Raw genomic sequence first — 24,836 nt, 5'->3', positions numbered from 1 at the left:
TACCTTTGATTATCTTTGTTCAGGAAAGATGAATTCTTGAGGTGCAGGAAGGTCTGGGACTGTTAAGGGGAATGGATATTCTGTCATAGGCTGATGACCATGGCCTGGTTTAACCTGCACAATAACAGCTGAAACTAGGAAAGGATTTCTTCCCCTACTGCACACTCCTTGTCAATGTTATGGAAATGAAGCTTCTCAGAAGAAAAATAATTTAATCAAAAGAACAACCAAGCATGAATTTGGCACGTACTCTGGGACGTTTCTTCCAAATGTTGATGGGGGAAGAGTACTCTGAGGGAGCCTCCCAGCAGGGACCATGGGAGCAAAAAGCAAGATGGCTTTAAAATGGAGTGTAATCAGCCTGTGAAGAGGATGGCACGATGTGCCTATGACAGCAGCAAATGCAACTCTGCAGGAAACATAGGATCCAGGCTGATGACCTGTTCGGATGGTTTCCAGCACATCCAATCACTTATCTCACAAATGGTGCAAGTCCGGTGAACTATAGAGCAGGCTGGACATCAGAATAGATGATTGAGCAGTTGAAACAGCAGCATGGCACTGTTATAGAAAGTCACGTGTTTGTCTGGGTTGTTTCGGTACAAATACACATGCACAGTCAGCAGGAGTGTGACAGTTTTCTGCTCTTCCGGCTCAGTGAGGCTTGCTGTCAGGTGTTTGTGTTAATCTTGCTAGAGATGCAATGGCTCGCTTAAAGAAAAAAGTAAAAAAGTACAGTTTGAAGAATGGGTGAACATTCATTCTTAACTTTGGGAAGAGAAGAGAGTAAGCATGGTGAGAAGCTTTTGATGCTTGAAGTTCTAGATTGCATGAAATACTGTCTGTGCAGGAAGAACATGAAGTTTAATTCAAGAATTGGGCCTCACCTTCCAGTTTGTTTATGATCTGGGCCCATCATGTCCAAATGTCCATGTTTCTGCAATGGGATAGATTAACTCTGCAGAGCGCAGATGAGAAAACTTTATGGCTTAAAGGCCCTGCTCATCTGTGCAAAGTAACAGTTTTCTTGGAAACAAAAGTGAGGCTGTGAAGAAGAGAGCCCATTGCAAATGTCAGCACCTCCTCCAAGTTCAGTTGCCTTCTCTAGTGTAGATACTACATATACATTTAAAGAACTGTTCACCAAATACTACTGTGTAAGCAAAGCCTCCCTCTGTTGGGCAGGAGAGAGAATGGCTTCAGCTAGAGCAAACAGTTGTTGGATTATTTCGTCCTCCTCATAGCGATCAAACAATCTCACAGTACCTGGGAGTCCCTGGTGAGGGAGAAAGCTCAGATGTGTATCAAACAAGCACTTGAACTTATTCCTCTGCTCTCATGCAGGTGGGTCTCAGCTGGAGGTGAAACTAGTGCTGCTTTGGAAGCATAACATGAGGATAGAGTACTTAGCTGTGACACCCTGGCCCCTGGACCCATCAAAGCGCAGCACATGGGTGGAGGTGACGATGGAGGGAAGCTATGACATCTTGCATGACATCAGTTGCACCATGAGGAAGCCTATCACCAGTCTGTACCGCACTACAGTCATCCGGCGCTTCTGGAACACCTTGCAGAGGTGATCCAGACTATCCCCAGCAGTTTCCAGTGTCCGATGTAACCAAGAAATTCCTTCCTTGGCATGCTGAGGCATGGGTTGTGCAGGTGGCCATCCCAACCCAGGGTCCCAAAGGAATGTGCTCGGAGAAAGAGGCATGACTGGCAACAAGCTTGCTGTCTAGCCAAGAAGCAGAGTCAAACTGGCCTATGACCTAGTCTGTAAGATTGCTTCATGGTGAAGGTATTGCTGCCCCTCAGTCCTCTTCCTGTGATGCATATCTTAACTCTGACTGCCATCCCATGGAGGTGGTGTGTTCTTACAACACAGCCTTGCAGCTGTGCTGCATGATCACACTGGGAGCAACACCTCATGTCTCTAGGCCTGAAGGGCCGGCCTGTGGGTTATAACCATTTCCTGGCCAGGGTAACTGTTACTCCCCGCTATTCAGCAGATTCCTTTTCTAGCATTTCATTCCCAACTCTGATCATCCTCCTTATATATTAGGCTGTTAAACTGGAATTCTCTTAACATGCTATCTGCAATCAGGCACTGAATCCCAGCATTGCCCTAGAAAGTTATGTTGGTGTAGATGGGCTCCCAGTACATCAGGAGTGCTGTGTGTGCAGGCACTGGGCTGACTGGGGCAGCAAAGGGGAGAGCGTGGGCTTTTGTGGCTAACTGCCTCTTCTCTTTCAGCATCAACCAGACAGATCAGATGTTGGTTCATCTGCAGTCTTTTGACACAGTCCCAGAACACTTCACCATTCCTGAGAGCACCAAGAATGGGGTGCCCCTCTTCTACATCCCCCCAGGCTCCACCACTCCGGTATGTTCACTCTCCTATTTAATGTGGGGATAGGATGTCCCTCCTGCCTATTCTGTCTTGCACCAGGGGATGCTGAATACCAACAGGCAACCAAGATCTTCTGTAACTCTCAGGCTTCATCTCTTGCTCTTTGTCCTGCTCAGTAACAGAGTTCAGGTGCAATGCAGTGCCTGCAAATATCCCATCCTATACTTTTTCCCCTCTGAGACATCACCCTATGTCTTTGTTGCTGCAGCTACACCTCTAAGCCCCATGCCAAATCTCCTAAGTGTGCTGTGAAGCCTTGTCCTGTAGTGATGTGATGCGTGAGACTGATGGGGAGGCTGACACACTTATTTTTGCAGTGCTTGTTCAGTGAATACCTCGTATGAGTGGAGTTGCTGCTGGCAGTCTTGTGTCCTGGTGACGTATCTCAGCACTGCCAGGTGAAGATATAGGATGTGCTGAATAGTTGTTGTTTAATAGGCTCATTGCTCTGAGCACTCATGTGGAAGGTGCAAGAGAGTTACTTGTCATTTGCACAGCAGAGACTAAACAAAATATTAACTAATAGTTTCCACTGCAAAATTCAAACTCATTGAAGCTCACTGAGCAGAAGTGGTACCATATTATCTGTTCCCTGCTAGCAGTGTCCTTGTCATTGGTAGAAGATGACTAGCAGATATCAAAGCTAGGGGAGCTTTAAGAGAACTATCCCTTTAATTTTATTGCTTAAGTCCTTCACTTCTTTAGGTTTGCCTAGTAGATTTTCACTGTGTAGGGTTGTGTATCCCACAGTATATCTGGAGCATCCCATCTTATGGCTAACCACCACTTTACTTCTGTGTCAGCAGAGTTGCTATAGTTGGTGGAATCACAGTGTTACCATACAAACATGTTAGAGTTGCCCAATGCCACCCATTGCTGGTACCCTACTTGCATGAGCACTCTCAGACAAGTTATCTCAGTGTTTAATTGCTCTGCTCACACAAGCCATATATCCCCCTCTCAATCAGAAAGCACACCATTACATATGCCATCTTTTCCATGGTTGATTTACTTGATGCTAAGTAGTTAAATTCCTAATTAACTTGACATTTCAGGAACCTAATTTATTTTTGCTTACGTTGTACTGCCTGTTTCAATGTGAACGCACTTAGTTATATTGCTTAGAGGCAGTTACTGAAAGCCAGGGATGTGGCTAGCCTTCTAGGCCTACACAGCTCAGCCACTAGAGAAATTCCTGCTCTTTCTGGGTGGAACCAGACAGTTTCTTGCTGAATATTGCCCTGTCATTTTCTCAGGTGCTGTCCCTGCAGCACAGTGGATCTGACTCGAGCCATTCCCAGTTTGCCTCCTACTGGAAGCCTATCCTTTCCATGGATGCCAACTTCTGGCAGAGGTGGCTGCACATGCATCGTATAGTCCTCCTTCTGGAGCATGACACGTATGTAACTGGCAGGGCTGAGCTCACGTGCACAGTGTGGGCCAGCCTGGGAAAGCAGGGCATCCAGTTCAGTCCAGTTGCAGAGCTGCAGCTGTCTTGCAGGTGCTTATGGCCAAGGGAAGGGCCTCACTATTGGGACCTGGGGGATGGTGAAGGCTCATTTATCTGAGAGGGACTGTGGGTTGGGAAGCCATCTTTGTCAAGAGGGGGACTGTTCTCAGCAGCATAAGTTGTTTCTCAAGTCCCTCTTGGGTTTAGATTTCCTGATTGCAGGGGGTGTGGACCATCCAGTTGGAGCTATCCTACACGTTTTTGTTTGCTGCTGGAAAACGTCTTCCCCAAAAACATTGCTTTCCTGAGGCTGATCCTAGTTGCAGACTTCTGTGAATAATAGCCACATATTGCATGGAGGGAGATAGAAACAATGCAAGGTGGAGAGCAGGATCCCTGTGCGCTCAGGGAGTGTGGCTCTTGCTGACAGGCACAGGCAGGCGAGGTGCTTGAATATTGGCTGCTGTGGAGGACGAAGGCTGATGTACCAGTCAGAGAAGGAGTTGGAATGGATGTAGCAAAGTCTGGGAAGAAGAGAAACTGGTTTTTAAATTACTTTCTGCCACACTCTGCAGGCCTGTGCCCAAGCACCTGCACACACCGGGCAACAATGGCCGCTACAGCACCATCCAGTGCCGCATCTCTCACTCGGCGCTCACCTCCTTGCTGCGGGACTGGAGCAGCTTTGTGCTGGTGGAGGGCTACTCCTATGTCAAACTGATACACAGGTGAGTGGCTCTGAAGCAGTCCTGTGTGGGGAATTGGGCATACAGCCGGACCAAAGACCCGGTTAGACCCATAGACTGTGGTGGGCCAGAAGCAGATGTCTAGAGGAGAGGATAAGAGCAAGACAAGCGGGTGTGAAACCCTGCGTATTCTGAACTGTTGCCACTGCAGCCTAGAGGGAGAGGGAAGCCAGCTGGGGGCGTTCTGCATGCTAGAACTGACATGTGTTGCTGCCAAGTTGTGTGGGCTCTTGAGCTTGGTGGAGCAGGCCTCCACTTAGTCTGACATGACAGAGCAGCAAGATCCGTGCTATTTCAGCCTTGTCTTAATCCCTTCTCCCTAGCTCTGAAGATCCCACACCTTCCTCGTTTTATGTGGTGCGGATCATCTCCAAAGCTCCCTGCATGGTTCTCCGGTTGGGGTTCCCCATTGGCACACCTGCACAGGCCAGGAACAAGGTGAGAGCTGGCTGGCTGCTTCCTGGGGTAGGAGCAGAACAAGGAGTTCTGGATGTGGAAGTGGTGGGTAGATCACAGGCAACACTGTGGGCAGGTATTCTCTAATAACTAACTACTATGTTAAGGCTTAGATGGGTGTGAATTTACTGTAACAGAAAGGGACAGTTTGGACAAAGCTTTCTGTGTTAAGTCTGTGAAAGAACTAAATCCAAAGACTGGAAGATCAGTAGAATAGCTGGTCACATGAATGTTTTTCCCACTGCTTAATTCAACTGTGGGGCTTGAAATGACTCAAAGGTTATCTAGTCTATCCTTTTGACCAAAGCACAATCAATACTGTCTGTCAGGAACAGCAGATACTTGTTTGGCTCATCTGTAAAGACCTCTGTGATTGATGTACTACATGTTCTCTAGGCTATCTGCTTCAGTAGGTGGTGAATTACATATGTATATTGTATCAATTTGGGCAAGGAGGAGTTAGTTAAAGTGCAAACAGTGCCCTGCATGAGCAGTACAGGGAGAGAAAAAAATGTAATACCTAGAAAATGTTTTAAAGAGATGAAAGTCTGCTAGATAGACTTCTAATAACCTCTTTGTACCAAAAGAAATGGGCTGCCCTAGTCAGATGCAGAAGGTGGGGTTACTGTCTGAACTGTTTCTCCAACTAAAATGGCTGAGACAAGTGTAAGTGTTCCTAGGTAAAACAGTAAGTATGAGAAAGATGTCCTGCTATTAAGCTGTGTGAACTTTTTGTTATAAACGAGGTTTATCATTAAACCTTGATCTTTTGTCTTCATGAAAGAAATCTTTGGTTTGTCTCACTTAGCTTTAGTGTTAGATTAGTCTGAGGAGAAGCTGACAAACATGGGAAGGACCATCTCTTTCTGAGATAATGAACACACATAACACTAGATGCTCTGGCACTCTGGAGGATCTGCTCTTTCATGTCTTCAGGGGATTCAGGCTTTGGGTACTGGTTGCTGAGCCAACATGCGGGCTGGTAATGCCAAGTGACAAGTTTTATGGAGGAGTTCCCTCTGGCAGGTGTAAATTAATACCTGTGTCATGAAGAAGGTGTGAGACAGGCACCATACCCTGCAGCTCTGGGCAAGCTCCAGATCATTGCAGCAGGAGCTGTATGTAGATCATAAATTGTGTCATGCACAATTTTTATTTTTTTTTTTTAATTTTGTTTTTTTGCCTGCCATAGGACTGATTAGTTACCCAGTGTGGAAGATGGCAGTAGAACTTAGCCTGCCTTGTTTAAGGGGAAGGGGTTTTTGTGTTGAGCAATTCAAATTTCCAGTGCTTAAGGGAAGGAAAGCACCTGATACAGTCTGACTTTCAGAAGGCTTTTGGTGAGACTCCATATAGGGCACAACTGTAAAACTTGAGTAGGATTGGAGCATCATAAAACAGAAACTGTCTTAGGGAACAAGGCAAGGAAATGGAAAAAGTACTCTGTTCTCATCAAAGCAGAAGCTGTTTGTGGTTTTCCGCATCTTTTTACTAGTCAAAGGGTAGGGAACTCATCTGCAGATAGGTAGCAGGTAGTGAGCTCGGAAAATCTGCAGGTGGCACAAAGCTATTTGGTTTTCTCTGCCCTTTCAACCCACGTGCTTTGTGGACGCTTAAGCAGCACGATGGTGGCTGGAAGACAGTACTGATAACTGCAAAATAGTGCACCTTGGATTTGGGAGCTTGAACACCATCAATGATTCTGTGTTGTCAGTATGAAACCATGAAGTGGACCCAAGTGGCATCATAGTGCAGAAAAGAGCTCTGCTTAATGTTTGGGTTTGGGGACACTCCTTTCCTGGAAAAAGACATAATAGTGATGGGGAAAATTGCTGAAATAATTAGTGTTGAGGAGCAATGGAGAGCTGCTGTTCTCCTGTTTGCCTACAATGGTAATGCAAATTAAAATGAGTTGAACAAAGATCATGAAAAGAAACGCAGCCATGGAAATTTCAAAGAAAACACTGGGGCATTGTGGGGATCAGATGCTGCTGTGGGTAGAACCATATTCAGAGCTGCTAAAAACTAAAAGGAGTAATCAGGAAGTCATTTTGAAAGTATCTTGGAAAAAATTAGCCTAAAAAATAACCTACGCTCTTGAAACCTTTTACCATAAAGGTCTGAGACATGAACGTGATAGTAGGGGAACACATCAGCTGTGGGAACAGTCTGGCTCTGTCTTATATGTACTAGTTTACATTTACTGTAGGCTGTTGAGGAGAGGAGGAGGGGAGGAATGACGGTCGGTACTCAGACTGCTTCTGTGGAGGAGCTGGCATGCAATTAATTTGTTTTTCATCAAAGTTATGGAAAGTGATTTCTTCAGTCTTGAAACCGTCTTTGGGGTTTTTTGGACCTTTCTTTTGCTTTTAAAGGTATTTGTAGTTGTTAAAATGTGGACCTAAGAGACATCTTATCTTGGTCTTGCTAGTGCCTCAGAGGTAAAATGACCTTTAACTCCTGCTCATCTGTATATTCAAGGAGTGTTCTATTCCTTTTAGTCAGGCTCTTGTTCTGGAAACTTACTTTGAATAGCTTATGTCTCCAGACAAAGGTGGTCACATTTACCTTTTGCTTTTGCCATGACAGATAGTGGAGGAGTTACGGGACCGAATCTTGCAGCTGCGCTTTCCCCACAGGGTCCAGAGCAAGGAGGCAACTCCAAAAGCAAAGAGGAAAATGTTTGGCAGTAGTTCTCCCTCCAAGTCTCCACCTGTGGCTGGGGCCCAGTCAGCCCTCTCAGACAGACCCTGCCTCGTTGTGCTGCACAAACCGTTGGAGAAGCTACTCATCAGGTAGTGATGGAGATCCAGGCCATCAGCACAGCCTCCCTGCCCTGGGAAGTGGGAGAGAGGAGGGTCTGTGGATGGTGCTGCCAGTTGCAGGATGCCAGTGCTGTGAAGCTGGTGCTTGTTGGGCTGGGTTTGGGTTGTGTGGCTGGGAATGGCAATTGTAATCTGGGAGGGCTGTGACTTGCAGTAGGGGGTCTTGCTGGACAGGCAGATTTCATCATAGAATCATGGAATGGTTTGGGTTGGAAGGGACCTTAAAGATCATCTAGTTCCAACCACGCTGCCATAAGCAGGGACACCTTCCACTACACCAGGTTGCTCAAAGCCCCATCTAACCTGGCCTTGAACACTTCCAGGGATGGGCCATCCACAACCTCTCTGGGCAGCCTGTTCCAGTCCCTCACCACCCTCCCAGTGAAGAACTTCTTTTTTATATCTAAATCTACCCTCTTCCAGTTTAAAGCCATTACACCTTGTCCTATCACTATACGTCCTTGTAAAAAGTCCCTCTGCAGCTTTCTTGTGGGCCCCCTTTAGGTACTGGAAGGCTGCTATAAGGTCTCCCCAGAGCCTTCTTTTCTGCAGGCTGAACAACCCCAACTCCCTCAGCCTGCCTTCACAGGAGAGGTGCTCCAGCCCTCCAGATTTGTTACTCCTAACTAATACGATGCAGAAGTAAATTTATTTACTGCTCTCTGGGCAGGATCCTATGCTGGGCTAGCCATGTTCTGCTGCTGTCAGGCTCTGTCCTGGGTCCATCAAGCAGGCTGCGAATCCAGACAGCTCTGGTCTTGAGCAGAGCATTCTTTCCACCTCAGCGAGCCACACCTCTGCCCTCTCCTAGGTATGAGAAGCTGCCTTCTGACTATCGAGCCCCCTTCATTCTCAACCTGGAGCATCCCCCAGTGTCTGGCCCGCTCACTATGGTGGCCAATCGCACTGCCTCTTCTACCCTGGCCTCGCTGTCCCGCTACTTCTATCACCAGCGTTGGATCTGGAGTGTCCAGTCGGGGCTGGCACCGGCTGTGCCCATCACTGCTGTAGCCCAGCTCCTTTCCACACTCACAGAGTAAGTTGCACACCTGAAGGGGGGGCTTTCTCCAGCTAGTCCTGGGGATGCAGAGAAAGCAGGGTGGATCCGAGGCCTTGTTATAGGCAACAGTTGAAGCTGCTGTGCAGAGGGTTTTGGTCCTGTGCACAGCTTCTAGAGCTACTTGGGCCAGTGCTTTACCCAGTTCTGCAGCTGCAGTTGAGGAAAAGAAGAGTCCTGGAAAACATACAAAAGGGCAAGAGGTGTTACTGTGCCCAGAGTATGCTGATCTTCACACAGACTGTCCTGTGCAAAGTGTCGCATCTCCCCGTTCTCTGTGTGTAGCTCCCTGTCTTGGGAAGGAAGGTGTTTTGGGGTGAAGGGTACAGTCATTCTTGTATTTAAGGCTCATAGTATGGGTAGAGAAGGCTTCCATGTCTGACTGCCTCTCTGTTGCCAGGGTTCGTCTGTCAGAGGGTTTCCACTTTGCATCCAGTGGGGATGGAATTATCAACATGGTGCTGGAGCTGCCCATACAGGTGAGCCTGAGTGCTGCAGCGTGGACACAATCTGTCTTTGCTTCTTCTGAGGTGGATTCACCTTCCTGTGATGGGATTTCCCATCCACTTCTAGCACACACATATTGACATATACAGGGAGACCTGCCTCCTCCCCTGAAGTAAAGCAGCTTGTGGGTTTGGCATTTTCCTGTCATCATCTGCAGTTAGAGAGCTGCTTTGCTGGTAGGGACATGCTGTGCTGGAGGAGTTCTTGGGGCTGGGACAGGCTCCCTCTCTCCACTGCTGCTAGTGGTGCTGGGTGATGGGGCTGTGTTGTGTAGGGGGGCACTGGGTAGGCGTGGGCTGTTACTGCTGGTCAGGCTCATGCAGTGTCTCCCCTCCAGATTGATGGCTCCAGCGAGAGCAGCAGTGGCAGGGAGAAGCACACCTGTGTCGTCCAATACATCCTCTTCCCGCCCCACTCCACCTCCACCAAGGACAGGTGAGGCTGTTGCCCTGCTCCCAGGGAGGGCTAGCAGCAGAGTCGCAGCTCCAGACTTGCCCTTTGCGGGCAGTGTGGGAAGGAGGGAGCCCTCCATCATCTAGTACAGACAACTAGCTGTCGTGGATTGATCACGAGCTAGCTGGGGCTTTGCCTGCAAACCTAGGGTTTGTGTGGCTGCTCTCACAGCTCTGAGAGGAGCTGCAGTGGGCTACTGGCTCTGTGCCATCTCACAGGACTTGCTTTATGTCTTTCCTCCAGCTTTTCCACAGATGATGACAATGATACGGAGGTAGAGGCCATTGAGGTGGACACAGAACTGAACCTGGTCACTGAGTGCTGGGTAGAGCCACAGAGCGGCCATGTCCACAGTACTGCTGAGAATTGGAAGCACCTCCATGGCTTGCCCTACCAGAAAATACCTAAAGCAGTAAGTCCCTGAAGGTGTAGGGGCATGGACTCGTTTGTGGAGGGAGAAGGGTTTATTGCAAGTGCACTGCAACACTGCAGGTGGATTACTGAGGGCCAGAAGAGATGGAAATGCTGTTAAAAGAACGTAAGATTTCTAAAAGAGGAACTGGGCTACTGCACAGGAAAGGTTTCTGGATTGCAAGGCAGTGGATGCAATACTGCTCTGGGATAGGTAGGAAAATACAAGTTACTTTAAGAGCCATTCTGTTGGAGGGGAGCAACCTGGACTTGGGGTGGGATTGCAGGCAGTACTACCAATGTATCTTCTGAACAAGGCAAAAAGAGGCTAAAGGGCTGGTGGAGAAGGAGGGAGCAATGAGGGTAGGTCAAGTGATGGGGTTATGGGTGTTTCCTCCTCTTGCTTTTAGACTGTTTTGTACTGCATTTGGGGTAATAATTCTGCTGCATACAGTTGAGCCTTGACTGCTTATTGCAGCTCTATCCCCGGGACCTTGCGTGCATTGCCACCATGCTGACCTTTGAGTACATCAGCCAGTTGTGCCAGAACAAGGAGTGGGTCTGCCCTCCTTCAGACACCAAAGCTACTGAAGGTGAGTCCAGAATGTATGTCCTAGCAGGCTTGAAGGAGCAAGAGGCAGCTAGGCCCTGAATGTCTCAGGGCCCGTTAGAGGTTTCTGGAAGGTGGAACAGGTGTTTTGACAATGACTTTATAGACTTTGGTGGGCGTGGGTCACTTTGTGGCACTTGCACTAAGCTGCCAGAGAAATGGCTTCATCCTGGGAAGCCCAAAAAAGCATTGAGGCTTTCTGCCCAGACTGAAGAGGTGACTGGGTGACCCTGCTTGAGCAGGGGGGTTGCAGAGGTCCTTTCCAACCTCAACCATTCTGTAATTCTGTGAGGGGCTGACTTCTGGAGCAGAAGGAAGATGAGCTCACCTATACAGTGATGGGCAGGGTATGCCTGGGCAGATGGTTGTACAGAAGCTGTAAATGATGTGAAGGAAGAGCTCCTCTGTTCTCATTTACAAGACACCATTTCCAGAGCGGTTTGTGGGACACTTGCTTTCTGGTGGACCTGTTCATCTCTGGACCCTCTGTGAATGCTCCATTAGCCCGCTGTCATGGTTTAACCCCAGCCAGCAACTAAGCACCACACAGCTGTTCACTCACTCCACACAACCCCCCCCCCCCCAGGGGGATGGGGGAGACAATTGGAAAAAAAGTAAAACTTGTGGGTCGAGATAAGAACAGTTTAATAGAACAGAGAAGAAGAAACTAATAATGATAACACAGCAGTAATAATAAGAGGAGTGGTGCACAATGCAATTGCTCACCACCCATCAGCTGATGCCCAGTTAGTCCCTGAGCAGTGGTCCCCCTGCCCCCACTCCCCCCAGTTTATATACTAGACATGACATCACATGGTATGGAATACCCCTTTGGCCAGTTTGGGTCAGCTGTCCTGGCTGTGTCTCCTCCCAAACTTCTTGCGTCCCTCCAGCCTTCTTGCTGGCTGGGCATGAGAAGCTGAAAAATCCTTGACTTTCGACTGAACGTTACTTAGCAACAACTGAAAACATCAGTGTTACCAACATTCTTCTCATACCAAACTCAAAACATAGCACTATGCCAGCTACTAGGAAGATAATTAACTCTATCCCAGCTGAAACCAGGACACCCACAAAGATAGGGAAGGGGACCTTAGGAGGTCTGATATGTCCTCTTCCTTAAGGATAGGATTGTGTATCTGGTCTGACATGGTTAACATAGTTTACTGAGAACTCCAGGAGTATGTGGGGGGTTTACCCTTGCCGGGCAATCTGTTCCAGAACCTCACAATTTTTGCTTTCTTGTCACTAGTTCACCCCATCCTAGATCTTTTGTTTACTTGCCGTGCAGGGAGTAACACAGCAGATATTGGGTGGGTTTGAGGGAGCTGGGATCGTCCCAAAGGCTGAGCGCAGGACCTGAGGGAACCCTACTGGATCATATCACTGGCCCTGTGGGAGGGGAAGAGGGCCAGGAAAGCTCAGGGCCTGAAGGGCAGAGACTCCTTCCTGAGGAGGAGGACAGGAGACACCTGCAGGGATGTGCAGAGCCTGCCCAATGGGACATCTCTCCCAAGAGCAAGGGAGTCCTTGTCCCCGACTACGCTAGTAATTCAGGCTCCCTCTGGCTCCCAGTGTGGTCATTGCTCTCCAGCAGTGTTACCTGCAACACTGATGTTCAGTTTTTGTCCCCTGGCAGCTCTGGGCCTGAGCTGTATAAGGCCTTGTGGTGGCTCCCTGACTCCCCTTGTATGAACAATAAGCAATTGGGCAATAAGCCCAGGGGACTTTTACAGCGAGGTACCTCTCTCTCTGTAGGTAGCTCACAACCTGCTGCAGCTCCCAGCAGGCTTTGCCCTTTCCACACATTCATTCCTTGTATCCCTCTGTTCTTCTAAGCAGAGGGAGTTGGAGCAGTGTTGCTGTGTAGCTTTACTTGTGCTACCTGCACTTAATTTAGCACTGGCACCATGTGTGCAGTGGTGGCCTGGGAGGCAGGGCTGTGTGTTGCCCACAGGGATATTACATTCCCAGTTCTTGTTGCAGATCCAGACATGGGGGCTGGTTTTCGAGTGCATGAGATCCCATTCCAGTTCAACCTCATGAAGCTGTTGCCCAGGTGCCAGCAGGTTGAAATGTTCTTCCTAATGCTGACAAAAGGTAGGTGCCTCTTCACCACCTGCCTCCTCTTGTCCTCCCTCCATGGCTCCAGGCACCCTGCTCTGTGTGTGTCTCCCTGGCCAGCAGGCATGTGAGAGCTGCCATGCCTCTTTCAGTAGCTCAGTGCTGTTCTTCCCATCTCTGCAGCCCCAGGGCTGTCCAGGTATACTGCTGTCTTTCCTCGGATGATAATTTTAGAAGAGTTGCTTTTGAAAACATTAAACTTGGACTGTTGCTCTGTGGTGTTGGTTTCTTGTCTGTAGCCCCAAACATCTCCAGAACAGTTACAGTAGCAGGGTGAGTCAGTGCAGGGTAGCTAATGATGCTGGAACTCCAGGGCTTCCTCCACACCCTCCAAGGCAGAGGGGGAAACTCCTGGCTGTGTGGAAGTGTCACTTTGCAAAAGGCTGTCTCCTGGGGGCCTGGGCAGGTGGTGGCTGTGGAGATGCTGTCTCTGAAGCTGCCGTGGTTCTGTTTTGGAGCAGAGAATGAGGAGGTGACCAAGGACTCTTCGTTTGTGCCCAATGAAATGCTACTAAACCTCTTCCATGGCTGCCTGCAGCATGACCTCAGTGACCGGGAGATCCCCATGGCTGATGCTGATCATGTGGCTTTCATGGAGCAGGTTCTGCAACGGGATCGTGATGGCCATCAACCCCCCTTCACACTCCCTGTGATCAGAGGTAAGGGCCAGGAGCATGGCAGCCATGACACCGGGAGCTGGGGTGTTTCAGAAATCTTGCCTTCAATTCTCTTCCTCAGCTGGTCTTTCTCAGGTTTGTTTCTCTGTGCTCCATTTCAGAAGAAATGCTGAAAGCCTCTGGGACCCTGGAGCAGCAGGATGCTTCTGCATCCTATCATCTTGTTGGCAGCAATGGCACTAGGGATATGACTGGCTCCACAAGTACTCTGCAGGTACTGGTATGCTGCTGTCTTTCTCCTAAGCCCCCTCTGAAGGCAAGGCAGCAGCTGTTGAAGAGCAGAGGAATTAATAGAAGGGTTGAGAAGAGATTGAAAGGCTGGTGTTTTCACCATGCTTCGCAGCAGTTTAAGCTGTAGCCTGTGGCTGAAGTCAAGCAGGAATCTGGTAGGTGTGTGGATAGTTGCACTCCCCATGGGCCTAGCCTGTTACAGCAGCACTGATGCTGTGCTGCAGATTGCTCAGAAGCCATGGGCAATCCCTGCCTGGAGGTCAGAACTGGCCCCAGCAAACCTGGCTACGTGTTTCCTGGAGCCAGGCTGCTCTCAGAATGGTGCAGGGGATGGCCAGAGTGATTTCAGTGCTGTGCCAACCAGCAGTTATGGAGGAACTGTGTGGTTGCTACCTTCCTCGAGGTAGGCCTGTGCCATGTGCTATGAGCTTATCCAGCTTCTGCTCTTTCATCAGAGCCTCGGCAACACAGAGCTGCCTGAGGATGACGTGACCCTGAGTGACACAACGGGGCCCTTTCCCCCACAGTGGCGATGTTATGCCAAGCTGGTCAACCCGCAGCATGTGTTCCTGACCTTTCTGCCAGCCACCTTCTCAGGTGAGGCCACCTGTTGTGGGGAGCGAGAGGAGGTAGCAGTCCCAAGCACCTTCTCAGGAAAACAGCAAAAGCAGAATCAGCTCTGGTAGGATGGAAAGAAAATTGAACAGCAGAGTCTAGACCCAGTCTTATTGCACCATATGGCCAGGAATAGAGTAGTGCAAAGTGCTGAATGTCTTGCTCTTCTCTCCTTGGGCATGGTGCTGTCCACATAGTGTTTTCAGGCAGGGGATGTGGCTTTGAGTGGTTTGCTGGTTGCAGCCACTGGATGGTTTTCCCAGTAGGGTTGTTAATGAATGGAGTAAGGATACTGCTAATGGGATGGTCTGGGAGAGTCCCCGCTTCTGAGCATTGGCATTGGTCTGGCTTCCACTGAGCTGCTGGTGAAGGCTGCTAGGCTCAGCTAGAAGTACTCTGTGGAACTGTTCCCACACACAAACAGGTAGCAGGGACTCTTGGGAATGTAGATGGAGGGGTTAAACTGTTTTCACTGAACAGAGGGTGATATGTTGTTTTCTTCCAGATGTACAGAAGCTGATGGCCTGCGGGTTGGACAAACCTTCAAAAGATGAGAGTCGATCTGGAGAGGATACCCTGGGACCTGTCTGTGCAGAGCGAGTCAGGGCTGAGGCTGAAGAAGGGGATGCTGCAGTGCCATTACCTACCCTCAGCATAACACCAGCCCACGGTACCACCCTCAGGACAGCACCTTGCTAAAGTATTAGTATTAGTATCCCTGCTATTCCTGAGCACACTGTTGGGCCAAGTGAGGTAGGAAGAATAACAGGCTGCTACAGCCTGTCAGCTCCTGCCTGGCAGTCAGCAGAGTCAGGGTCAGGACAAGGAGCACAGTGAAGCCTCAGCCAGCTTTCATGATGTTCATGGAGGGGTAAGGGAGTGTAATGTGAGCTGCCTGTCCGTGGCCCAAGGCTGGCTCCCTGTGGGCAAGAAGGTTGCAGGTAGATAGAAGATCCTAGGAATGGCAGTACTGGGCTGCACTGGAAAGTCAGTGACTCTTGTGTTGTGATCCAGACTGGCACTACCAGCAGCACATTGTCTTAGGGAGAAGGGTGCAGGTCTTGAGGTATATAGGATTTGATTGCATAGCCCCTGATGCAGTCAGCCAGGCCTGCAATGAGGATGGAGGGTTGTGCTGCTGCAGAAGGTGGTAGTGGTGAACAGTCATGGCTGCCCAAGAAGGGGATCAGTGTGGCCAAAGCACTGGGCTGAGTGGTTGGGTGCTGGGTGAAGAGAATGGCCCCTGAGGTTTGAGGGATGAGAAGCTTGTAAAATGTGGATGCTGCTGTGACCTCTCAGACCAGGGACGATGAGCCCATCGAAGGCTTTTATCTCAGGATTGTTTCTTTTGCAGAAGCGAGCCATGACCCTGGAGAACAGGGTGGCCCCTCACGGAGAGATGTACATATCTCCTTCTGTCGCCAGAACTCACAATCTGAGCTAGGCGAGTGCCGCCGATTTCGCTGCCCCATTTACATCTACAGCTGCTCTTTGGAGCTGTTACGAGAGCAGCTTGTCAGCCCACGGGCACACCGTCCTCCCCGGGACATCTTTTTCAGGTAATGCCAACTATACTTGAGTCCTAGACAGGAAACAGAGGAGCTTCCTTGACAAGATGCTGGCTGTAGCCCTGCCTTATTCTCTTGGCTTGGTCTCTCTGCCTTATAGCAGTCACTGCCTGTGCATGCCCTAGGGCCCTGCTTTACTGGTGCCAGAGCCGTTTATAGTCTAAAATGTGCTTCATTGGTGCTGAAGGCTGTGGCTCCTCTTTTCCAGGTCCCAGTCTCTGGAACGTCCTCCTACTGCTGCTTGGCTAGACCACAAGCATAAGGAGTTGGTGAGCTACTGCACACTGCTTCAGGAGCACTCCCACCAGTGCTATGTGAAAGGTGAGGAGCAGCTCGATGGGAACTGAGGTAGGGTGGGGGTTGGGACTGGACCCTGGATCTTCTTTTAAGAGAGCAATGTCTCATTTTTCTTGTGATCTTACACTGAGCAAGGGGAGGAGCTGTGGGACTGATGTGCAGCCAGGAGGGATTTAAAGATGCTTTTGCGCATGTGCCTATGTGCCTTGCACAGGCTGTTCCTGGACCTGTGGAGGGGGTTCCTTCTTTGATTTTTCCTCTCACTTTCAGGGTGGCGGATCCCTAGGGCACTCTGGTGTGACACAAGCCCAGGCTAACATGTAGCATTAGGCATCCTAGCTGAGTCTTGTCTCCCAGCACCTGTGCTGACTGCACCTCTGTGTTGGGACTTGGTGAAAATCTTTATGTGGCTACTGCCTGACTCCCATGGCCTTGCATCGTTGCGGTGGGGTCCTCAAGCACTGTGTTTGATCTGTAGGGCTGTTCAAGAGCCTTCAGCAGTCACACAGCATCAGCTCCCAGGACCTACTTACAGCCATGGACTACTGTGAGGAGCTGCTCCAAGAGATTGACATCACCAACTTCTTGCTGACGGTGTGCAGCCATGTCCGCTCATTCAGAGAGAGCCACCAACATTTCCGTATGCACTCCAAGACAGCCAGCTTCCAAGTGGGCAGCATAGAGCAAGAAGAGGAGCAGAGCTCTAGGGAACGGGGTGTCTTGGTCTCTGAATCAAGGTAGGGGCCCACCTTGGTCTTGCTTCTGTTCTTAGCATTGGGCCAGGACAGATCTTTTCTTCAAGCATCTTCTGCTGCCTGCTAGAAGGAATGTTGTATGGCAGGGTCTAACAGAGCCACATGTAAGAACAGATATTTCCAGTGGGATACTCGCCTGGTATGGTGTCCACCAGGACCTTCTCTTTTTTTATCATCTCTGGTGACATCCATCCTTTTGCTTTCTCTTGTAGTCTTAGCTCATTACTGTCCCATCTGGCCTGAGCTGGAGGGCAGTTTGTCTGCAAGTAACTCTCAGACCTGTTGTTTCTGGAAAAATTATGCATCTCCTGCTGCTTGACTTATTTGAGTTTGCTGTTGACTCTGGTGAAAATTACAGGTTTGTTATCTTTGTCTAATGAATGAAGTATTATTATTTTTAATTAAAACTGGAAAAAAATTCACAAGAGAAATATCAAGGCAGAATTGGAATATGCTTGATGCTAAACTTCTGTCCTTCTATTCTTTAGGGTATTTATGAGGTTTCTGTTGCCTCTGGAAACTTGAGGGGAAAAAGTACTCTACTGTGCCTTAGTGTCTGTTGAAGAAACATGCTCTTTAGGTCCTTTGTCCTCTGTTTGCACTTGACTATCCTCAGTTCCTCTATGTGAATTCACTAGCATTTGTTGGGAATCCCCAATCCCATTTCTTCTTATAGTGTAAGTCATTGAGATGAGGCTGTGGTTTTGAAAAACACTCAGTGTTTGGAAAGTCGGATGACGACTTCAAGTGCTACTTTCCCAGAGAATAACTGAGGGGACTTTTTTGGTTTATAATTGCCTATCCCAATGAAGATTGTATAAACTTTACTGAAGGATGTACAGCTTGTGACACATTGCACCCAGATCTGCCATCTGTATTACTAATTTGAGTACCTGGGGAGTACTTTGACCAACCAACATCCCACTCCCCAGATTGCCTTTTTTGAGTTTTGGGGACTGATTCTGTCATGGAGCTGCTGTGTGAGCATGGGCCTGAGCTTTGCGCTCTGCTCTGTGCTGCCAAGACACTAGGGGTGCTGGCGTGGTGATATTTGCTGTGAGGTGCAGGGACTGGGTGTTGGTAGTTCAAATTGCTCCAGGTCTGTCCCTATGCTCAGCCATGTGTCTCTCTTTCCCAGGGAGGGTGTGTAGCATGGTGTATAGTACCTGGCCACAGGATCAGCATGATTAAACTATCTCTGGCCTGGCTTCAGACAGCCTGAGCTCTTATCTGGGTTAGTGGGTAGCAAGAGGCTTTCTGGGGCTGTAGGGGTGGGGACTGTGTAAGTCACATTGTGTTTACACAGATGAGGTGTGGGGAACTGTGAGATTGGATGCTTGCAGGGTAGGTGATACATATAACCACTCTCGTTTCTTGATTTGCCTGTCTGACCTGTCCACAATCCTCTCAGTGCGGAAATGGAGGACTACAGTGAGCAGGACTCCCATAATGTTGCTAGCCCCACAGAGGAGCCAAAGAGCAGCTCAGGCACCAGCTGCTGTTCAGAGTTTCCCCTCTCACTGCTGGAAATTGGACAGCCCTGCCAGGCGCACCCTGACTTGCATAAAATTATCCAGGTGAGGAATGTGGAAGCTCAGCTTGGCTTCTGCAGGAGGGTAGAGTGGAATGTCTGCTTCATGTTTGGGATTTCTCTTTTAGGAAAAATTCCTGGAAATTGGAAGTTTACATTTCAAGCCAGTGCCATCAAATCCTCACTATTTCTTTTATTGCCCACCATCAGCCAAGAAAGAGGTAGGCATGGTGCTGCTCTGGCAGGCACTTAGTCCTTGTGGAGGGAAGTAGGTTTGCTTGGTGTCAGATCTGGATTTGGGGCTGGCAGACCCATGGGTAGACTGAGCCCCTGGGGGGCCCATCAACAGCCTGCTTCACTGCCTGGCATGGTTCTAGTATCTGCCCTTCCTCTCTCCATCTCAGGAAGAGGCATCTCGGGATCAGGCAGACAGGAAAGGCAGTGAGGACATGGAGGGATCAGAGGCAGAACTGGCAGCTGAAGAAGGTAAAATTTGCTTGCTCTGTCCTGGAGAAGAAAATGTCTGTAGTCTCACTGTGGTGATGCCTTTCAGAGCTTGGCTGTGTCTGGTGGGGTCTCTGGGGACATGGGCCTGGTTTGCCAACAGGGAACCTGTATCCACAGGGACTGTGTCTGGGTGCTGCATTGCCACAGAGAGTGACCCAGAGCTGGAGGTGGAGTACCGTGAGAAGCTGGAGCACGAGTTCCCAGACACAGATTCCCTCTCAGACTCCAACACAGTGAACCAGGATGATGACTCCTTCAGTGTGCTGGGAGGGGACTCGCTCAATGAGCAGGAGTTCCTGGAGCAGGAGATGCCCCCGCTCTTTGTGCACCTTACCTGCTCAGTGAAGCTGCGCAGCCAGCACAGCTCCATGCCTGTGCAGTCCCTGCCAACCTGTCTAGGTAAGAGCAAGCCTTTCTGTGAGGTTAAAGGGCAGTAGGGCTTCTGTTGGGTGAGCAGTGCCTGGAACAAACATGCTGTGTCCTAAACATCAGTTCCTCTGGACTAGCCCTCCCTGTATGGAGTCCCCAGGGTCTCCCAGCATCAGACAAGGGCTTTTTCACCAGGTTTCCCACTTGCTGAGGGATTGGTCATGGAAGGTTGAAAGGATCATGGAGGATGGTGGCCTTCTTGAGCCTGTCCAAGTGTGTGGGACAGCCACCTCTTGCAGTCTCTGTACTTGCCACCTGGCTCTGTGTGTGTAAGCAGAGCTGTTTGTTGCTTGATTCCCTTCGTCTGTGATCTCTCCTCAGGGGAAGTTCTGGGCTGCCTGGAAAGTTGCCAAGGCTTGAACACCATTGACTTGGGGGACCTCTGTGTGACCCTGGACATCTTCGTGCTGACACTGCCCCTGGAGATAGAAGTTGTGAACGCAGACATTCTCCACAACAGGTAGGTGGAAAGAGGCCCAGTCACTCGCCCACCCTCTGCCTGCCCTTTTCAGCCAGCCAATCTAGGCTCCTCTCTATGTGCTGAGACTCGGGATTCTCCTTCTCAGAGAGCCTGCCACAGCCCTAAGAAAACTGAAATTTTTCCAAGACAGGCTCACCTTCTCTAGAGATCCCTTTTCCCTTCTGTGGAGCCTGTGTCTGTTTATCTTCTCTGGCTCAAAAACTGATGCTCAGCCTGCTCGCTCTCTCCTGTGACAGATGCACCTCGGAGAGTAGCGTGTCCTTCACACGCTCTCCAGGGCAGCCGTCCTCTTTCCGCTCAGATGAAGATATCATGCACAACTTGGAACGGCTCCCGTCCACAGGAGATGAGAGGTATGGCACTGCAGGTGTAGCAAGCCCCTCATGGGTTCCTTTTGCTGCCTAGGAGCTGCACTGTGGTGGCTGCATGAATGAGAATGACTCACTGATTCTTCTTCTCCTCTATCCTAGGCACCCTGCACTTTCCAACCTCCCTGGAGTGCACAGGCAGGCTATTGAAGCCACTATGAATGAGGTAAGCCAGCCTTGTCTACTTCTTCTTGCTTCCAGCTGGAGCAAATGTCCACAGCACACAACTGCTATTCCACACTTCCTAGCCTGCTCCAAGCTGCAACCTCTGTCAACTGAACTATCAGGCCTTGCTGATGTCACACAGACCATTGGCCTTGTGTTCCCCAAAAGTGTGGGACTACCCTGACAAAGTTCTTACTGCAGTTGGGGTGGGACAGATAGAGCTGTCTTCCAAAGGCCTTTTCTTGGGTACATTCAGAAGGAGACGAGAGATGGAGGTGATGAGAGGGAACATCCTGTTGGGACTTGGATCAGAATTGGGACAGCCTTGCAAATGCAGGTCACCTAGGTCTTTCTCTGCGTCCTTGCTCTGCTCAGATTCGCTGGCTCCTGGATGATGAGATTGTGTCTGCGCTGCGCCACTCGCAGGTCATCAGCACCTCCATCCTGCACCGGGTGGCCACCCACATCTATAACTCCAAGGGACGGCCCAGCTGCCACAGCGAGGTGGTGCTACTCCAGTTTGTCTTTGGACCTGAGCACTCTCTGGAGAAGTTCAAGGAGGTAAAGAGAAAGCCCTGAGGCAGCATCATACACTTAGCTAGCAGGATGCTTATTCTTCCCTGTATTGCAGGAGTTCAGAAGAATGGCTCTGCCAGGCTACATGCTTAATGCAGAAGGCAGTGACTACCACTACATCTCCATCAGCCGCCTGCACTCCAGGCGGGCAGCTCCAAACCTTTCGGGGACACCCTGCTTGCAGCAGCCATCTGGAGGGGGTACCAGGACAGCCCTGGGCCAGGCAGGCCAGGAGGGGAGCAGTGAAGCAGGGGCAGAGGGCTCTGAGCTACACCATGCAAGCTGTGTCCTCCCAGAAGAAGCCCGGGGTCTCTGGGGGTGGCCAGAGAGCGAGACACGCATTGTGCCAGACGCAGGAAACCCCGTAGGTGGGGGCAGCCACACCCAGGATGAGGTGAGAGACACTGAGGTGGTCTGTTGGTGGGAAGGTGTGGGACACTCCAGTAACAGAAGGTAGAAGGATGCAGGAGGATGATGGGACTTTTTTCGGTGCCTGTTTTTCTGGTCATTTTTGCAACCTTGGCTTGTGTGCAGGTCCCAGGAGAAGCACTGAGCCTTGACCAGAGCAGAGCACCTGGCCATGACTCCCTGGAGGAGGCAGCTCCAGAGACAACCATACAGTCACTGCCATCCTCATCCTCCGAAAAGGGCAACAGTGAGAAATCACCATTGGTGACACCATCTGCAGCAAGCCTGTCTGACTCCGTAACGCAGGGCAGGGAAGGTAGGAGCTGCAAATGTGAGCAGGGTGTACCTCAGCCTCGGGAACTTTCAAGGGAAGAGCCCAGTTCTGGCTGTGGCATACAAAATATGACTGCTACTCCTGTCCCAGTCCCTAAACACCAGAATTGGTACCCAGGACTGTTGGTCTCTTCCTTGCTAGGGTGCTGGCAATTCACTGCCTAACAGTACCCAGGGTACTAGGCTGTGCTGCTGCACTGATATCCCTAATGACATGAAGTTCCTGTGACTCCCGTAATGGCTGCGAGAGCCCCATTCCCCAGCCCTGCCTTGTTGTCCTGCGGTGTAATGTTTCTTCAGCACATGGGACGTGTGCAGGGGCCTAGCAAGTGCTTTCATGATCAAACCCCTCTTCTCTTTGCAGGCTCCAGCAAGCAGCGTCCCAGCCGCGTGCAAAGCCTCGTGTCAAGCCAGGGCAGCATGGACTCCGACCACCTGGGTGAGTCGTCTGGGGCAGGAGTGACAGAGAGTGTGCAGACACTGGCAGTGACATAGTAGTGCAGGGAATGTGTGGGGGGTTGGGGTGACCCCTGAGGACAGGGTTTGTCAGTGGCTCTGATCTCTCAGAGCCTGCTGTGCCTGGGGAGGAGGCTGGCTTGCCAGGCCTGGGACTGAAGTGAGGATACATTGCAGGTTACGATGGGGGAAGCAGTGACTCGGAGTATGAGGAGGCACTAATGAGTGACCAGGAACCCAGGTGTCCCCTCATGCCGGATTTCTGGCTCATCATAAAAATCCAGCAGGACCGAGTGGAGGTCTATTACCACACACGGTAAGGAGGGTCCCCTGTCTGTCCGCTGCTTCTCTGTACCAGGACCTTATTGCCACTCACCCATCTCTGGACAGGATCTCCTTCCTGCCCAGTGTGGGTGGAGAGCTGCAGGACTAGACTGGTACTCCATGACGGGAAATCTGCCATCCTTCCCCACTGTGTTCCTGCTCCCAGCACAGAGGGACAGGCACTGTCCAGGTGCCCTGCTGACCCCTCTCTCCCCTTCCCTGTAAAGCAGCCTGAGTGTGGAGAAGGCAGCATCAGCAGAGACAGAAGAGGAGCAGCCAGGGGAGTGCCAGAGTCTCAACCAGGTGGTGGTGAAGAAGATCAGTGAAATCTGCAGAGTTGTCAATCAGGTAACAAGTCTGCAGAGGGCAGGGACAGAGCTGCCAGTCATGAGATGGCTTAGATAAGAAGGGACCTCTGGAGGTTATCTGGTCTGGGCCCAGCTCAGAGGAGGGTCAGGGGAGCCAGTTCAGTTGGTGGAGTCACAGCTTGGGGGTCAAAGGAAAAGGGACTCAGTCTGGCCCTAAGCCCTTCTCCTTGCTGTCTTCTGTTGGCTGTGAAAGCAACAGAACCAATCTTTTCTCATCCTTCGCAGCGCTTGCTGCTGCAGGACCTGCATGACAGCCACATATGCAACTCATTACTGGTGGCAGAAAGTGAGGAGGACATCTGGAAGAGCGAAACGCCCTATACTTCATACAGGCAGCGCGTCATGCCCACAGACGGTATGAATACTCCTTTGGCCATTCCTCAGCAGCAGTGCTACTGCCTGCCCATGAGTGACTAAAAAGATGGTGACTTCCATGCTATGGCCCCAGCTATGTCCTGTGCTCTTTGTAGATTACTCTGTAGAGGAGAGCTACCAGCCCCGGGACTACCTGGCTGCCACCATGCAGTTCATGCCAGGGCACTTTGCTTGTGATGTTGTGTGGAGCACACTCATCCATGTGCATTCACGCCTCAAGATGGGCCCCAACATGGGGGTCTCGCGAGGTGCGTACAGCCCAGGTTCCCTCTCATTTTGCGTGTCCAGAGTCTGGCTTCTGGCTGGATTGGCACACCAGAGAAGGGTATGTGGGATAGCTAACATCCCACGTTGCCCACAGCTATCCAGGCGCTTCGCTCGGTGCTCAACGCCTTCTCTGTGGTGAACAGGAAGAATATGTTTGTCTACCAGGAACGTGCCACTAAATCTGTTTTCTACCTCCGGTAAGAAGCCAGCGTGACTTGTTGGCCTGACCCTGCCCTGCTATGTGCATTACACCAGACTGAGAGTTCCTTGGGGCAGAAAGTGTCTGCCCAGCCTCAGGGACCCTGCTGTGACCCAAGCAGCAAATATCTGAGTTCTCATAAGTCAGAGTCACATCAAGTCAGGCACCTCCTGTTCTCCCTGCACTAAGCCTTCACATGGGAGGGAAAAGGATGATTTTTTTTTGATGGAGCCAGAGAGCTATTTTTCCACAAGCTCCATATCGTAAGGACTAATCCCCAGAAAGTGCACAGGGGAGAGCAAGAAAGATGTGGATCTTCTGTGGAGGTATGATGCTGTCAGAGGCTGACATGTCTATCTCCTCTAACCAGATTGACTGAAACCACCTACAGTGGGAAGGTGTGGGAAGCAGAGAGCACCCTTAGTCCAGCATCTCGCTCGCTGGCACTGACACGCAGCCAGGAGCCCATTTACACTGAGGATGTAATGGTGAGTCTGCTGTTCTCTGGGAGTGGATATAGATGCTCTTGGTCACAGGAGTGAGGGAACTCAGTAGTTCCAGCAACTTGGATTTTATGTAGGATAAAACTGATATTGTAGATGTGTGGAGTGGGACAGCAGTGGGTGGGTTCTGCCTGACCTTGCTGACAGCCCAGGACAATGATGGATTTAGAATTCACATTGAAACTGCTTCTGTGTGGCTGTCTGCTTCTCCAGGGTTCTCGTTCCTCTCTGGACACAGCCTCATGCCGTAGTGTGGACTCTGCCCGCCCTGTGGGACAGGTAGACAGGCACATCCAGCTGATGGTCCATGGTGTTGCCCCAGCAGGTAAGTGTTACAGCATCTGGTAGCAGAT

General features: G+C 50.3%; 1 protein-coding gene across 2 annotated transcripts in view; it reads left to right on the top strand.

Moving 5' to 3' along the window:
- The window catches only part of SZT2 (seizure threshold 2 homolog (mouse)), a 60,599-nt gene that overhangs the window by 11,469 nt on the left and 24,294 nt on the right, over positions 1–24,836 (top strand). For both annotated transcript variants that reach the window (XM_010582512.1, XM_010582511.1), the window contains exons 9-45: positions 1,345–1,576; positions 2,255–2,384; positions 3,668–3,810; positions 4,437–4,589; positions 4,931–5,045; positions 7,653–7,858; positions 8,700–8,924; positions 9,346–9,424; positions 9,790–9,887; positions 10,149–10,317; positions 10,795–10,909; positions 12,913–13,026; positions 13,512–13,709; positions 13,829–13,941; positions 14,414–14,555; positions 15,079–15,243; positions 15,928–16,132; positions 16,350–16,462; positions 16,917–17,175; positions 18,605–18,770; positions 18,853–18,945; positions 19,129–19,210; positions 19,349–19,630; positions 19,982–20,120; positions 20,378–20,494; positions 20,612–20,675; positions 21,050–21,235; positions 21,306–21,644; positions 21,785–21,974; positions 22,356–22,430; positions 22,625–22,763; positions 22,999–23,119; positions 23,365–23,494; positions 23,610–23,762; positions 23,876–23,978; positions 24,351–24,468; positions 24,697–24,808. In XM_010582512.1, the coding sequence (XP_010580814.1) occupies positions 1,345–1,576; positions 2,255–2,384; positions 3,668–3,810; positions 4,437–4,589; positions 4,931–5,045; positions 7,653–7,858; positions 8,700–8,924; positions 9,346–9,424; positions 9,790–9,887; positions 10,149–10,317; positions 10,795–10,909; positions 12,913–13,026; positions 13,512–13,709; positions 13,829–13,941; positions 14,414–14,555; positions 15,079–15,243; positions 15,928–16,132; positions 16,350–16,462; positions 16,917–17,175; positions 18,605–18,770; positions 18,853–18,945; positions 19,129–19,210; positions 19,349–19,630; positions 19,982–20,120; positions 20,378–20,494; positions 20,612–20,675; positions 21,050–21,235; positions 21,306–21,644; positions 21,785–21,974; positions 22,356–22,430; positions 22,625–22,763; positions 22,999–23,119; positions 23,365–23,494; positions 23,610–23,762; positions 23,876–23,978; positions 24,351–24,468; positions 24,697–24,808 (5,583 nt within the window). The remainder of the gene's footprint in view (positions 1–1,344; positions 1,577–2,254; positions 2,385–3,667; positions 3,811–4,436; positions 4,590–4,930; positions 5,046–7,652; positions 7,859–8,699; positions 8,925–9,345; positions 9,425–9,789; positions 9,888–10,148; positions 10,318–10,794; positions 10,910–12,912; positions 13,027–13,511; positions 13,710–13,828; positions 13,942–14,413; positions 14,556–15,078; positions 15,244–15,927; positions 16,133–16,349; positions 16,463–16,916; positions 17,176–18,604; positions 18,771–18,852; positions 18,946–19,128; positions 19,211–19,348; positions 19,631–19,981; positions 20,121–20,377; positions 20,495–20,611; positions 20,676–21,049; positions 21,236–21,305; positions 21,645–21,784; positions 21,975–22,355; positions 22,431–22,624; positions 22,764–22,998; positions 23,120–23,364; positions 23,495–23,609; positions 23,763–23,875; positions 23,979–24,350; positions 24,469–24,696; positions 24,809–24,836) is intronic.

This window comes from Haliaeetus leucocephalus, unplaced genomic scaffold (assembly GCF_000737465.1).
Source record: "Haliaeetus leucocephalus isolate CR32 unplaced genomic scaffold, Haliaeetus_leucocephalus-4.0 Scaffold848, whole genome shotgun sequence".
In the NCBI taxonomy this organism is placed as follows: domain Eukaryota; kingdom Metazoa; phylum Chordata; class Aves; order Accipitriformes; family Accipitridae; genus Haliaeetus; species Haliaeetus leucocephalus.
This window is presented reverse-complemented; position numbering and strand designations above follow the sequence as displayed.